This window comes from Pogona vitticeps, chromosome 8 (assembly GCF_051106095.1).
Source record: "Pogona vitticeps strain Pit_001003342236 chromosome 8, PviZW2.1, whole genome shotgun sequence".
Classification (NCBI taxonomy): Eukaryota; Metazoa; Chordata; class Lepidosauria; order Squamata; family Agamidae; genus Pogona; species Pogona vitticeps.
In genome coordinates, this window is record NC_135790.1 from 2,929,791 (window position 1) to 2,945,610 (window position 15,820).

General features: G+C 41.3%; 1 protein-coding gene across 1 annotated transcript; it reads left to right on the forward strand.

Moving 5' to 3' along the window:
• Window positions 1-2,789: 2,789 nt before the first annotated feature.
• Window positions 2,790-13,765, forward strand: H2AZ2 (H2A.Z variant histone 2). Its single transcript, XM_072978802.2, has 5 exons — window positions 2,790-3,060; window positions 9,528-9,605; window positions 11,044-11,157; window positions 12,294-12,423; window positions 13,431-13,765. Exons 1-5 carry the CDS (start codon window positions 3,058-3,060, stop codon window positions 13,490-13,492), a joined length of 387 nt encoding a protein of 128 aa, XP_072834903.1. The 5' UTR covers window positions 2,790-3,057; the 3' UTR covers window positions 13,493-13,765.
• The last annotated feature ends 2,055 nt before the right edge of the window (window positions 13,766-15,820 follow it).

A 15,820-nucleotide genomic window follows, 5' to 3' on the forward strand; every position in this document is an offset into this window, starting at 1 on the left:
CCCTTGTCCGTGTTGCTGTCTTGTGGTCCATTGTGTGCAAGTATTTGCTTGAGGTTGGGGGGGGAGGGTTGTCTGTAGGCAACTATGGGTCTCCTACCAAAGGCTTCAGAGAGTGAGGTGTTCTTGTCAAGGATGGGCTGGAGACTGCTTAAGGTGCATGTGAGTGGTCTCAGTTGTGGACTGTAAGTGACAAACAGCAGCGTTCTGTCATTTTGTCCTCTGGGTCTGTCTTACTTCTGGGTATGCCTCTTGCTTTGTTGGTTTATTCCTTAATCATATGAGGTGAGTACTGTAGTCTGAGGAATGCATTTTGTAGATCTGCGAGTTTGGAGTCTCTATCTTGTGGGTCGGAGCAGATGGGATCATATCTTAGGGCTTGGCTGTATATGATGGTTTTGTTGTGTGTTCAGGATGAAAACTGGAAGACTGCAGGTGGGTATATCAGTTGGCTTCCCTTCCTTCCTTCTCTCCCCCCACCCATCTTTGTCCAGGCCTAGTGTCTGTTTTCTGTCTCTTGAGGAATTTTTATAACAGAGCCCGAAAACAACATAAGCCATAAATGACTGCATGTAAATGTAACACACATCCAAGAGGCAATTCCATTCAGCATTTCATTCTGTTTCCACATGTCTGTTGAAATGGATATGGTTACAAAAGCTCACATTAAAATATAATAGTTAGTCTTTAAGGTGTCACATGTTTTTGTTTTTGTTTTGTTTCTTTGGATTTTGCCAGATATGCTTGCACAGACTGGCATGGCTACCTCTTCCAAAACTACAACTGTGAAAGGCACTTGTCTCATTATGTGAATATATCCCATTATCAAAGAATTCATCAAATCAAATAAATTTAAGCCATTGGCCAAAACCCTGTTACTTAACATAATAAATTGCACTATAGGAGGCCCACTGAATCAATGGGGATATAGTGGGCCAACTCCTCCATAAATTCTATTAATTCAAATTAGCCTACTTCAGTGTGATTTACTATACTAAGCAACAAGATTTTGGCCATTCTATAGGTAGCTCTGCCTCCGCGTCACTAACTCTGTACCAAATCCTCAATTGTAGAATTAATATTTTGTAAAGCATTCATTGGATTTTGCCTGATATAATGAAAAAAGTACAAGGTAAAATAAATAGGAGAATTGTAGGAAGGGGAAGAATTTGTGGCCCAAAGATGCATTGCGACTGTCTTGGAAGCAGCTCTCCATCACCATTCAGAGTTGTTGCATCCAAAGTCATAGTGTCCACACTCTTATGGGAGAGGAACAATGATAAAAAATGATTTGGTTTTAATGAATTGTGGATCCCTAGAGTGGGATAGTAGATAGAGAGAGGGATTAGGATGCAAGATACCTGGGATTGAATCCCTGCTCGGTAAGATAGGTAAGACCTTGTCCATGGTTTTCCGTTGGGGTTTTAATTCCCTTATTCCAGTGGTTCCCAATTTGGGTCCCCAGATGTTCTTGGACTACAACCCCCAGAAATTGTGGCCAACACATCAGGTGGTGAAGGCTTCTGGGAGTTTGGGTTCAAGAACACTTGGGGATCCACGGTTGGACTTGGCCCCTACTCAAAAGGAGGAGGAGCATTTAGTTGATGGCGGTGCTTCTTCACCAGGTCACAGGGCCATCATTGGGACAATTTGGTCTTTACCAGGTACAGCCCTACCATGGACAGCACCCCTGTTCCTCTGCTCTCACTGCTGGTTCAGGGCAGCTCAAGAGGTCCATCTATCATCCCTGTCCACCCACGTCTCTGTAGATGGTTCTTCTATCCACCATCTGCCAACCAGCCCAGTCGCTAGCCAGTGCTTACCCTGGACTGCCGTTCTTTTAGGGATATCTGCCCATATGTGGGCTGCAAGGCACCGGTTTCCATATAATAATGTGTGCTTATTTGCATGGAGACATGCAAAATGATTTCCCACCCACCCTAATGTAGAGAATTTCAGTACACCTCCCTAACGTTGGAGGAGGGAGTCTGTGCGCTTGCAGAGTTTCCTATCCACAGGCTGCCATGTGTGGGTGCTAACACAGACTCAGGGGACTTGAGGTCCCTCAAATCTTGTTTCCAGTTTTCCTTAAATCAAATCTGGACCTCACAAGGCGCTTAAAAAAAAAAAAAGGGCGGGCGTCCTCTGTCAGCCCTTGAAAGAGGGGACTGAAGGGAGGTCACCAGACCACCTGAAGCCGGTGCAGGCGGAGGGGACCGCATCGCCAAACCACGCACATGTCTCCTCACAAGGAAGTCCTGCTGTCCTGAGGGGTTTACTTCCAAGTGAACAAGCATGCGATGGAGTTTGTGACAGGGAATCGGGGCTTTTTTTCCTCAGTGTGTCATGTTTTTTGCCTGATGTTTGTACTGTTTGAGGAAAGAAGCGCCGCCGACGCCACCTCCTGACGGGATTAGTTTCTGAGCACAGCACGGAGCGTTATTTCCTCGAGAACAGCGGACTTAGGAAGTCTATGGCGCGGGGGACACACCAGACCCAGTCCGCGAATATGGGGCAAATAACTGTTCCTGTTCCTCTGAGGAGGCCAACGACTCCATTTTCCCCCAATCTCTCTCCGCGCAAACAAACAAGTGGGGGAGGGGGGACCTACATGGGCGGGAAACTCTGTTTGCTCTTGATTGGTTCAGGGCCCCGTTACTCAGCCAGTCCCACCTATTGGACGATGCTCGCTTTCTATGACTGGCCCAAACGCTTGCCATTCGACACTTTACTTCTGGACGGAGCGAGCCTTTTTCCCGCCCCTTTCGCTCTTGCTCTGACGTGCCGTGTGCAAAGACAGAGTGGGGGGGCGGATTGGTGGTGGTAAAAAAACAGCCGTTAAACGGGCCTCGGGGCGGAGCTTCCTCAAGGAAGTAAGAAGCCGTAATTGGATTGGTCAAGGCGGGAGGTTCAAACTAGCATGGCTTGCCCTGATTGGCTCGTCGTGGCCGCGGCAGGCCAGGCTCCCTCCTCGCGCTCAGGCGGGTTATTGTCTCTTGACTTTCTGAGGCGTCTCTAGCTCGGAATCGGGACCGGCCCTCGCAGAGTAGTGACGGAATCATGGTAAGGAGAGGGAGAAATAACGGCGCCGGGAGGGCGGGAGCGAAGTGTGGGAGGAAGCAAGCGCGGGCCGTCAGGCGGGAAGCCCTTGTGGGGTTTCCTCCTCTATTTCTAAAGCGGGCTGTGAGGGGAGGAGGGTGTCCGGTGCCCGGCGGGGGTGAGTCCCGGAGAGTTGCACGCTTTGCTTCTCTGGACCTGTCCTGGTGTCGGTTATTTCGCCGGAGCCTTGCAGCTCCGTGGGACTCCTCGCCTGTCATGTGGCAGAGATGGTTGGATTCGAACCCAGGTTTGTAGGTGGTGTGGAGGGCGAAAGGGCTCTTTTTATAAACAACCATTAGCGCCACAACCCTGCCTCTTTTTGACCCGGGCTTTCCCCCCACCGAGCCCCGCCTCTCGGAGCTTCTGCGCCCCGCACGCCTTCAAAAAGTAAGGTGTGAACGCGTCCGACGCGTGTCCGGGGAAGAGCAGCTTTGCCGGGTGGCGGCGGGAGCAGCTCCCGGCATGAGGGAGGTGGGCTTGGAGGGAGGGAGGTTCTGCGTCACGTGTGAAGCCGAGCGCGGCTGTCGACCGAGGGGGATCCTCGGTGGCGCGGGCGCCTCTGCCGGAGAAACCGGCGGGCTTTTCCCGTCCAGAGCCCGCGCGAACCTTTCCGGCCGGGGGCGGGTGTCTCAACCTCGGCGCTTTGCCCCCCCCTCTTGGTGGCTCGGGGGCTTTAAGAGGGTGGCTTCCCGTCTCGTACGTAGGCCGGGGCGTCGCTGTTTCTCCCGGCTTGGCGCGGCGATTTCCTAGCAACGTAATGCTTGCATAAATGTCAAGGCGAGGGGAGCTCTTTTCCGCCGCCGGAGCCGGACGGGCGGCTCTGGCTGTGACAGTCCTCCTCTGCCTGCCAGCCAGCCCGGGAAGGGGCCCTCCCGTTTCGTCCCCTCCCAGCCAGCTCTTCCCCGCGCCCGCCAAACGGAGCTCTCCGGGCGAGGGACACGTGTTGACCTGAAGGGAAGGCCCGCCGATTTCGGTGGGACTGGAGCCCAGGCAAACAGTGCTCGGTTGGCAGTCGGCCCCTTTGACTCGGAGGGCTCTCGTTGTTCATGCCCACAAGAAGATCGTGTGTCTGCAAGTGGGTGATCTTGCTTACCTACCGGCGTCCGCCCAGATGTGAGTCTTGCAGGGGGTCGCCTGGAAGTTTGTTTTGGAAAACCGGCCTTTTCTGCTCCAAGTTGTCAACAAACATACATTGCTGAGACTAAGGAGGCCCTGTTCGGAGCTTCTTTCCAGGAGAGACATGTGGTGGTCCCCTTGACAGCTTCTGTAGTTGCACCTCTGTTTGAAGGCAATTGTTTTTCAAATGCTGAACATTTGGCTTGTTAATTCCCCAGGAGGGGATATTGTGTACAGGTTGTGTCCTAGAGATTAAGTTGGACTTTCACTCTTGCTTTCCCCACTTGTTTTTGTCCTCCAGTCTTTGTTGTTGTAAATCAATATGTAGTGTTGAGTCAGATGTATCAAACTTGTTGATGGCTACAAATTATACAGCTATCTTTTTCTAGTTGAAAAGTATAAAGTATTTGCATAACAAATTTTCAACAGAAACTGTCCCAGTAAGGTGGTGTTTAAACATGCCTTTCTGCTTAATGCTGTCATGTTACAGTATTTCATTATAAATAAAACATTTAATTTCTTAAAGAGTCTGTTTCAAGCCATGTTGCCTGTGTTCCATGCAAGTTTGAAATATTATATATTTGGCTTGATTAAATTCTTTAACAAGTTGGATTACTTGCAGAAATGAACAACTGGATTAAGTAGCTGCCTTATCATTGTCTTTCAATGATGTAAACTGACTTTAAGGAGAAAGATGGAGTAAAAATATTTGAGATGATGATGATATATAGAACCAGCCTAATTCCACTTCTCTCTGTATTTCTTGGTGTATAGATGCAGTCATAAAAATAATTCCTAGATGGTATTCCAATGAAATGAGTAGGCAGCCTGGAATAAACAAGTTGAGGAGTATATTTTTTGTTCTGCAATCGTGCCTTACTATGTCATCATGAGTTTAAATAACCAACAATTATTTGCAGCTACCACCAAGTCGTTACAGCAGTAATGAAAGCTGAAAAGACAGCTCATGTGTACAATTGGTAACTGATTATGGCTTAAAGTATTACAGTATTACTCTTAGTGTTCTAGTTTAACATTTTGTGGTCTGGGAGAGTTTCAGTTGCATAGACTTTGCAATATAGTTAACACCCATTAAAGGCCTTATCTGGAGCCAATAGTATGGAGGAGTAAAGTTGGAAACTTTGTCAGATACCTTCACCTCAAACTGTACAGTCTGTAACAATACTGACTAAAGTCAGAGGTTGAGAGTTTAGTTCCTGACTGTATCCCAGAAGAGCCAGCCTGTGTTGCCTTGGGCAAGCTGTACAGTCTGAGAAGTGCCCCCAGAAAAAGAGAAAAGTAGTCACTTTCTGAGTACTCTCTATCTAGAAAACCCTGAAAAGAGTCATCGTAAGTCAGAATTGATTTGACACCATATAGCTATTATTATCAACTGTGATGACACTTCAAAGTGAAAAAGGTCTCAAAATTTTGCCAAATTTCCCTCTTTTTCAGAAGTAAAGCATCTCTCTTGCCATTAAACAAGTCATAGAACTAACTAGAGAATACGTTGTTTGTTTACTCTTCTAATTTAGTTCAGGGAGAATCAGCATACTCAGTTGATGTACAATACAGAGCTCTAGAAATGGATAAATGATTGATTTAACACTGTAATATAACTGAACTATATACTGTATGTAACTAACAAAAAAGATTTTGTTGCTGTGACCATTCCTATTGTTTTACCTTTTTATTCCAAGCAAATCATTGCCTTTAAAGTATTATTTAAAGAAAACTATTCAAATAGGAAAGTCAGCTTTTGAGGAAGCTTTTCAGACATATTTATTTATTTATTTATTTATTTATTGGACTTATATACCGCCCCATAGCGCTACAAGCACTCTCCGGGCGGTTTACAATTTTAATTATAAAGGCTACACATTGCCCCCCCAGCAAGCTGGGTACTCATTTTACCGACCTCGGAAGGATGGAAGGCTGAGTCAACCTTGAGCCGGCTACCTGGGATTTGAACCCCAGGTCGTGAGCACAGTTTTAGCTGCAGTACAGCGTTTTAACCACTGCGCCACGAGGCTAATATGGAATTTACTTTGTATTTAACAAGTCCTGAAGTGCATGAACTAGAGTTCTAATGTTCCTCTAAAGGCTTAAATGCCAAATTTATGGGCTCACTATATTAATATCAGAGAAAAATTAAAAACAAGAAATGTTGTAGCTCCTTAAAGGCTAACTGCAATAGTTTAGTGTGAGCTTTTGTGGATCAGGTTCACTTCCTCAGATGTTACAGGGCATCATGGGACTGTGCAGCTTGCCCAAGGTCATGTAGGTTGGCTCTACTTGCAGGAAGCACAGTGGGAAATTAAACTACTAACCTCTGGTTCCACAGTCAGAAACCTAAACCACTGAGCTATCTAGCTAGTACAGAACAATCATACCAACCCCCAAACTATTGTGGGAACACTTTTCTAATTGAGAGCTAAAGTAAGAATCTGGCAGAAGAGGTTACTCCACCCTGAAGTAATTAGAAGCTATTTTTACATAAACCTGAAAAAGGCCTTGTATTGAAACAAACACCAATATCTTGTTGTTGACAGTATCTCTTGTACTGGTAGATTAAAGAATTGTTACATGTTGGACTTTAGTGCAGTATGGATATAATTTATATCTTTATTGCATTTTTTTTAACCTGTGGTGTAATTTATTGTAAGGAGACCATGGCTGAAAAAATTGCACCTGTGGTAATTGGTAGGGAATTATGCCTAGGCAGCCCACATGCCATATCTGAATATGTAACTAGTTGCACACTGTGCCTGTGGAACTGCTTGCTGGATTCTGGATTCTTCTCCCTTGGTGTGTGTTTTGCAACCACTTGTGCAGCTTTGAGTATGAAAAGGGATTTGGGCTCATTAGTGTAAATATTTTGATAGGTGGAGCCCATAATGGCTTGGATATAAAAGAATCTTTGTGACTCAATGAAACATTTGGTTCTAGTTTAGATTTTTTGGGAAGGATATAAATTTTAGAGATGAATCTTTGAGTTGCATGCAGAAGTTGGAAGAAGACGCTGTCTGTAGTCAAGTAATGTTGTAGTAAAATTGAAATGCTAAAGTAGACGAGACCACCCATCTGTGAAAGTGTTTATCTATATCCAGGATGAGACAAGTGTTGTGTATGCAATATACACATATCTCCATTTTGACCCTGCTCCTTTTGGGTATGTCTTAGTATTAGACTGGGTTACTGGATTGGAACCCTGTATATATGCCCTGTTGGAATAAACAGTGCTTTTTGTGGGGATGAAACAGTTCTACCTAATCTGTAGTCTGTAATAGGAAAGAATTGTTATGTTTCCTTTACTGTCTTTGAAGTCTTGTGAAAATAGAAATCTGGCCATAACCCCAAATTATTAAAAAAATACAACAATCTTGAAATAGTTTGGTAATTATCACCTTTGCATATTGTTTCAGTGCAGAGGAAAATATTTCATATGACAAAGAGACATAATGTGAACATGTCTTTATAAAGAATTATTGTAACTCGATCTGGGTCTCTGTCAGTTTCTTAGTTATTAATTTATTTATTATAATTTTGGGTACTGAGGTCTTCAAACAAATTAAGCCTAGAGTCATCATTGTTTCCCCAGTGGCATTGCTCTCCAGGCTTTCTCTTTAGCATATGGCAACTCTGCATTAGTTGCAGTTATACCAACAGTATTTGCAGTGTTGCAGCTAACTTAGATTTATATCATCAGGTTATCCATTACACTTGGCAGCAGACTGGGTATGAGATACAAATCTCATGGAGAATATTATATATAAACCTCCACTTTGCTGTTTTTGTTGAATTATATAAAAAATAGTCTTGGCATTAACAGTATTCTTAAGTTTATTCTTGTGTAGATCAGATTTTGTCATCTTTTTAGCAATAGGATTTAGAAGTTTGATATCTAGGTTATTCACATTCCATATGTTGCAAGAGCTGTTTTATTTAGAACAGAGAAAGTTAATGAATGCAGACCCAGTGAATTACATCAGTAATTTTTGCATTCTGAAAGAAATCACACTCCCTTCCTTATAATGCTATGACAAGATCAAATAATATTTTTATTCTTTTCTGTGTTTCCATACAGCTAATTGTGAAATGGAGATTAATCACTGATTCTAACTAGAAAGTGAGGACTCCACTAGAGATACACAGGAAACATTTCAGTTTCATAACCACTAAAGAGGAAGGTCTCATTGCTTTCTGTTAGATATGAATCAATTGAGCTTTAGCCCTAGAATTACTGCAGAAATATAATGGGTAATATTGAAGGAGGGAAACATTGAGTCTAGGGTTCCAGTAGATGAGTGGCCATCTCATGAGAAGAGAAGACTCCCTGGAAAGACCCTGATGATGAGAAAGTGTGAAGGCAAGAGGAGAAGGGGATGACAGAGAACGAGATGGTTGGACAGTGTCACCAAAGCTACCAACATGAATTTGACCAAGCTCCAGGAGGCAGTGGAAGAGAGGAGGGCCTGGCGTGCTCTGATCCATAGGGTCATAAAGAGTCGGAGACGACTTAATGACTAAACAACGACAATATTTTTGGAAAATTAGTTTAGTCACACAAATTGTGGTAATTCAGGCATTAGAAAAATTGTAATGCAGTAGTCTAGCATAGTTCTAGTGTTCCCACACTATACTCACATCAAGCCAGTAATTTAAGTTAGGCTGAGAGTTGTGACTGGCCCAAACACCTCATGTGAACTTCATAGCTAAAGGTCCTAGTCAAGTTGCCTATGGTATTTAAATAGGCATAGTTTTCCTTCTTTAACGCAGGTGCTGTTAACATTGAGGGAGGTTTAGGTGCCATCTAATACATGCCATAATTCTGAACAGATTTTGTAGAAAGTACTCTCAAAATTGTGGCTTGTCTTTGCATGTGAGCAGATGTAAGTCTGTGATCTTAGAAAACTCTAGAAGTACTCTAGCCCCCACATTTTAAAGAAGTAGCTGTGTTAGTTTGTGTAAGCATATATAGACAAAACTAAAAAGAAAAGCCCGTTGGGGCACTTTAAAGAATTTCAATATGCGCTCACATTGGAATATGACAGATAGTCTTAAGGTGCCACATGCTTTTCTTATTTTTAATCTTTGTCCTACCTGCAGGATTTTGTTCTAACAGGAAAAAGTGAAGATCTGCTCTGGAAAGAATGTTTGTCTTTGAAATATTCCACAAAGACTGCATGTTTGTATTGGCAGATGTGTCACTACTAAATTTTGTTTGTAGGCAAAAATGGGAGATTGGGAAAGCCTTTTTCTGCAAGCTAATACAGTAAGCAATAATCCAGTTCATCTTTCCTTTTCTAATGTAGGCTGGAGGCAAGGCTGGCAAGGACAGTGGAAAGGCCAAGGCGAAGGCGGTGTCTCGCTCACAAAGAGCTGGACTTCAGGTAAGTGTGATTATTTTTCCTCGCATATCTCCCTCTTTATCATAGATAAACATTGGAGTTATTTTATTCTTCACATATAAAAATAACATTGTAGGAGCTTTTTTTGTCTTTTATTTGCCTCAACTGTGTTTCTCGGTCAGGAGATGGACATCATTCTGAATATCCAGGAAAGTCTCCTTGCCTGGACAAGAGGATACAGGAACAAATGATTTCTAAAGAAAGGGTCTTCTTTCTCATGTGTACAGTGCATTAAAGTCATCAGAATAAGTTGCTGGGCATGGATGAAATGGTAAAACGGAACATACAAAATGTACAAAAACATTTCCACTGGGATAGTCCTGAAGTAGATGAACAAAAGACCTGAATTTATATTGGGCAGTTTTCTGTCACCTTAGGTGATACAGAGGTCTGAACCCCAGAGAATAGCTACTGTGGATATTCTTCTGAGCAGTATTCACTTGATAGACCTGTGTATATTTGGAAGCCAGACAGTTTATACATTTTCAGAACAATATAAAGAGGACACCTGGCCAATCTTTAAATGCAGTCTTTGGCAAGAAGGCACTGCAGGAATTGACAGTGTTTAGTTGTAAATACCCTTCCCATGAAACTTCCCTCTGGGCCAGTTATGGAGTTTATTTTGCTCCATGACTGAAACACGAAAATCTGTTTAGATTATCCATAAATCTTCAGGAATTGAAGGATCACCTGACTTCATTTAGGGGTCCTGGGAACTTTCCAAATGCTAGGTTTGCTCTTATGAGACACTACCATGTTCTTCGCTTTGTAGTCAGGTGTAATTTGTGGGCTATTAAACCATGTACTTCTTTCTCTTAGTTAACAGGTTTTACTGCTTGTAGTAGGGCTTTTTTGCTTCTTGAAAATCTGCTTTGGGGGCCTCTATAAAAGACAGCTTATCTGCTAGGCTTCTACTGTTAACTTTTACCACTTAAAAGAAAGCTTAGCAACTACCTCTCGAAATATGCTGGAATTTTTGTAGCATAACGGTATAGTGCTTTATAAGTTGTGGTACAGAAGCATTTATGGTGCTCTTTCCAGAGCAACACAGATTATTTAAGGAAAGAAAATGGAGATTTCTCTTCATTCATTGCATCATGAAGTACGCAGTATTTCTTAACTAAATTCTCAGTAGGTCATGTGTGAAGGGGCTCTGAAGTATAAAACCTACCTTAAATTCTGCTAAACAAGATCAGCCCCTTGTTTCCATTCTACAAGAGTTCTGTGTCACCTGGAACATAATTGACTAGTCTCTCAGTGAAAACAGTACCTACCGTTCTGATGATGGTGCTAATAGAGGCTGTTTTAAATGCACCCTTTTTCTAGAATTGTTTGCTCAACCAGATTGTCAACTTTTAGAAGAGCAGTGCCTCATTGTTGACTTTGACCATGCATGCTGAACAGGTCCTTCTGCTTTCAGTTCCCAGTGGGCCGTATTCATAGACACTTGAAGACTCGCACCACAAGCCATGGAAGGGTTGGTGCCACAGCTGCCGTGTACAGTGCTGCAATTCTCGAATACCTCACTGCTGAGGTAAGTTCTAAAAATCAGTATTGTCAAGCCACGCAGTCTGGAGATCTACCAGAAGCTAGTAGAGAAATGGCATATGTTTCAATTATTTAAAAAATCTTGCATTTTAAGAGAAAGCAAGAACTCCTGAGGGTCACAAGTCAGAGCTAGGGGACTTTTGTTGTAGTTCTCAACACATGTTCCCTTTGGACTCTGAATATGAAAACAGAGGCTGCTATCAAAGCATGTTTTATTTGAGGCAAACCTCTTGCTTCTTATTAATCTTGTTTTCCAGTAGGGAACCACAGGATTCGCTTTGAATCAGATTTTCAGGAAATGGCATCAATGTTTCAGATGGCTGCCTCATGTAGAGAAACAGAAAATATTGTGGCCATTTTCCTTTTTATTAATCTTAACAAAGAAAAGGACAGATCATTATGTTAAGATGGATCCAGATTTGGTCATACCTTTAGTAGAGTTACTTAAATTCTGTTGATTTTGATGAGTCTGCTCATAGGTGTAAATCAGGATCTAATCTGTTATTGGCTACAATAATATAATAGGCTGCTATAAATTTTGGGCATAATTATTTCTAAGATCCTGAGAAACAGTTACCTATTCATCCTTCTGTTACAACCTTGCTTCTAAAATGAATAAAAGGGTACCAGAGTTCTATGTATATTTTTGTTTACTTCCTTTAAAACTTCAAAATCATGGAGTTCGGACTTTCCAAGTGCATACCGCACTTCAGATTTCTGTGTCATTACCGAAGGCCCAGTTGAATTGCATAATTTTTGTGCTGCTGTGATTTTGGCTGCAGAACAAACCCTTCAGCAGTAGGAGCAGGTTCTGTGTAATGTCTCTGTTTAGCTCCTATGATATTATAAATACAGGTTTTAGTTAGGTGGTTTAATGGTCCTATTAACTTATACATTTAATATTTAAATCAGAACTACCTGTGGGAAAGTTCACCACCTATACAGTAACTTTGTGATATGGTCAAGAAATTTAGTTCCAGGTCCTGTGTTTTTTTTCCTAATATACCAAATAGATTAACATACATGTCCTTCTGAAGTTTGCAAGTATTAATATTTGCATATTTATTTGTTGTTGTTTTAAGTGATAAATACATTAGTAAGAGATTTAAATTCTTCCGACAGGTTTTGGAGTTGGCAGGTAATGCATCCAAGGATCTCAAGGTAAAACGTATCACTCCACGTCATTTGCAGCTTGCTATTCGTGGTGATGAGGAATTGGATTCCCTTATTAAAGCAACCATTGCTGGAGGAGGTATGTTGTGTTGTTGCTTCCGGGATGACTAGAATGGTATAAAAGCAGTGGGGTGAGGTCCTCAAAAGGTGGAACTTAACTATATTCATACAACTGTTCAGTACAGTACTTCTCTATAATATAGTGAAGTACTATCATCCTGGAAGACTTTTTAGAGGAGGGCCTATGAAGAATTGGCTTTGCTCCTTTGTAGGCTATTTTTTACTATGTTGTTACATCACATCTGTAACAAATTAATGCAACTGCATTTACCATTTGGGTAGCTCTTGCAGCTTAGTGGACATAACTGTTACTATTTCTTACAGTTCGCTCCTTTAGAAGTGTCCCTGATAACACTGGATTCTGAGCTGTTTCAGGAGTACAAATTAAATGTGCTATTTCTCTTCTGAAATATGTTAATTTATTAAACATCTTTTTGCTTTCAGGTGGTGCCAGTTTTTAACAGAAGCACAAAATGAATCTTAAGGAAATTCCTTGAGTTTTTGCAATCTATTGGAGAACACTTCGTTGTCCTTTGGCATCACCTTCCCTCCCAAATAATTCCTCTAAGCTTTTCTTTCCCATTATCTCTTTCATTTTGGCTCCAAAACTAGACCAGGAATTAGAACTATGTCATTTCTGTATATGTACCAATAAATCTTCATGTCCCTCTTGGCATCATGGGGATAACCTAATCTGATTAACAAATTTGGGTTATTTTATTCTCCAAATGGCAGAGTAATAACTATATTGCTCCCATTTTATACTGAACGTTAAACCTTACATTTAAGATAGTTACGTGGCTCCTTCCATGTAAGCTCTCTTTTCTCTGTGTTTAAGTTGAAGCTCTTTACTGAAGAATGGATAACAACCATTGGAATAGTTTGAGACCTTGGTGTCTGCAAGATATGGTGTTCAGGGTTTTCTCAGGAATGTAGACAAGTAAATATTAACTTGACTTTTTTCTGTGTAGTAAATCTCAATGTTATCATGTACTCACCACTTCTAACCCATTACTCTCTTTGCAGGTGTAATTCCTCACATCCACAAGTCTCTCATTGGAAAGAAGGGACAGCAGAAAACTGCATAGAGAGGAATTTTAAACAGCCCTCTTCCTCCCTGTCATTGTACTGTAACTGGGACAGAAGAAATATGGGGATATGTGGAATTTTTTTAAAAAAATAGTTAAATGGAAGAGTATAGACAATTGACTGTAGACTTAAAACATTTGTATGTTCTTTAGATTCAAAGTTTGACACAAAAAAGTACCTTGTTATGTGGCAGCAATTTGTGTGTTGATTGGCTAGGTTTCTCCCATGTGTTTTATACAAAAATGGAACTGATAAAACCATTTTTTACAAAATTTGCTTTTGTGTGTTATTCTGGTGTAAAAAAGGTCAGCACAGTAAAAGATTGGTGCCATAAAGTCCTGTGGAGGATTTTAAAATAAATGTTGCTAATTTTAGACTTAAATGTGGCCACATTCATGATTAACTTTGTTTTTTTATTTTGCTTTTTTGTTGCCTGTTGATTGACATTATGGTAGGTGCATGAGATCAGTGTCAAATTTAATTTAACATTAGAGAATATACCAAATTTATTAAGGCACTTTTTAAAACAATAATTTTAGTTTGCTTAAACTCTTTATAAAGATTACTGTATGAACAAGGAAATGGCAAAAAAAACACCTCTTGAAATGGGGTACGAATATATATATATATCTAGGAAGAAATTATCCAGAACAGATAGTTTTACACCTAGTAACCTGCTTGTGGTTGTTGGCTTTACATTGAGTTCTGATCTGTTCTTGAACCAGCACAGTTGCTGTTTTGGTCCTACACAGGAAAGGAAGATCTTAGAACTGTTGTTTGGGCTGCCTCATGCGATACGATTTCAGGCACAGTGCTGACATATCCTAGTGGAAGAATAGTCTGAAATTTTAAGAATTTATATTTGCTTGAACCTCTGGCAGTTTCTTTGCACCATTCTGTCCTCCAGTAAATGTGTTTAAACACACTATGTTTTCATTACAGGACTAACCTGCAGGGTTATTCTCACTTTGAAAATGAGAGGGGTTGCAGCCTTTAAAGCAGCGCACTGTAAAAAGAACAAGGCAAACCAGATAAAGCAAAAAATTGTCTAGATGGATGAGATGCGACAACTCTGATGGATATGGATTTGGTATTTTGGTTGTATGTGTAGATTCCTTGGTGGCCGTTTGCCTGGAAGGATGTGTGGTAACGAGGTCCAGTTTCATGTTAACACCAGTGTGACAGCAAGTTGAGTCAGTGAATTGGGCAGGTTTGCTGTGTATTTTATTTTCAGACGCCCTTTACTAAAAAATTGAGCACTCTAGCTGCTTAGTGTTGCACAATAACCAAGGGCAGAACATTAACATGACTTCTGTGGGAGTATAAAGTGTAATGGCAGTAAATACAGTGATAATGAGGGTGTTTATTGATTCAAGAATATTAAGAATCTCACTTCAGTGTAACTGAACAACTTGGACAGATAAACAACTGGAAAACAGATGATGTTTGTCTTCTGTTACCAAAATGTTCGGTGTTGTAGGAATTGAGACTTTACATCAATGTTCAGGATGTTGTGATTTCATTTTCTTTGTGGGGTATGGAATGTCAGTGGATGTGTTAATATTAAAAAGGACAGATTTTCTAAGAAATAAGAATAGAGGAGGAAGAAGGATGTGTGGTCATGTATGAGAATCACAATACACAATTCCAAAGGGTGGACTGAAGAGTCACTCTTTCATCTCGTTAGGATTTCAAAACAAAGAATGCATTTTTGCATTTCCCAATATATTCAGTGCTTCGGTCTATCTGATCAGTTTGCTGCAAATATTTGCTGTGCTTGTATGTTGATACAATGATGTGTTGTTGTTTTTATTAGGCCAGAAAGTTTGGTTTACCCTCCTAAGGAATACATTAGGGAAAGGTTTATCCATGTATATAAACTTGGGTTCAAAATGTAGGATCCGTTCTGTGATGTATCTTCCCCGTATTCCATGATATGTTTTCCTTGCTGCAGATAAGTTTCCACACAAAGGTGGCTATATGATGTAGGTATGATTATAATGGGCTGCTCAGGAGTTTGAGATTCCAAATCTAATCTGTCTTCATACAGTGGACCCTTGACTTACAGATGGCTTGACTTACAGACTTTTTGAGTTACAGACTTCTCTGACCGCAAAATTTAGGTTTGACTTGCAGCCTGAGAATTGACTTACAGACCAGAAAAAAACCAAAATGGAACAAAAACGGCCTGTTACGGGATTAATCGGTTTTCAATGCACTGTAGGTCAATGGAGACTTGATTTACAGACTTTTTGACTTGAGAACTGCCTTCCAATACGGATTAATTTCTCAAGTCAAGACCCCACTGTATAACCTGTATTCAAGGA

Coding starts and splice junctions, on each gene's coding strand:
- H2AZ2 (XM_072978802.2), top strand. Junction 9,606..11,043: donor CACAAAGAGCTGGACTTCAG/GTAAGTGTGATT, acceptor TTCTGCTTTCAG/TTCCCAGTGGGCCGTATTCA. Junction 11,158..12,293: donor TCGAATACCTCACTGCTGAG/GTAAGTTCTAAA, acceptor TTCTTCCGACAG/GTTTTGGAGTTGGCAGGTAA.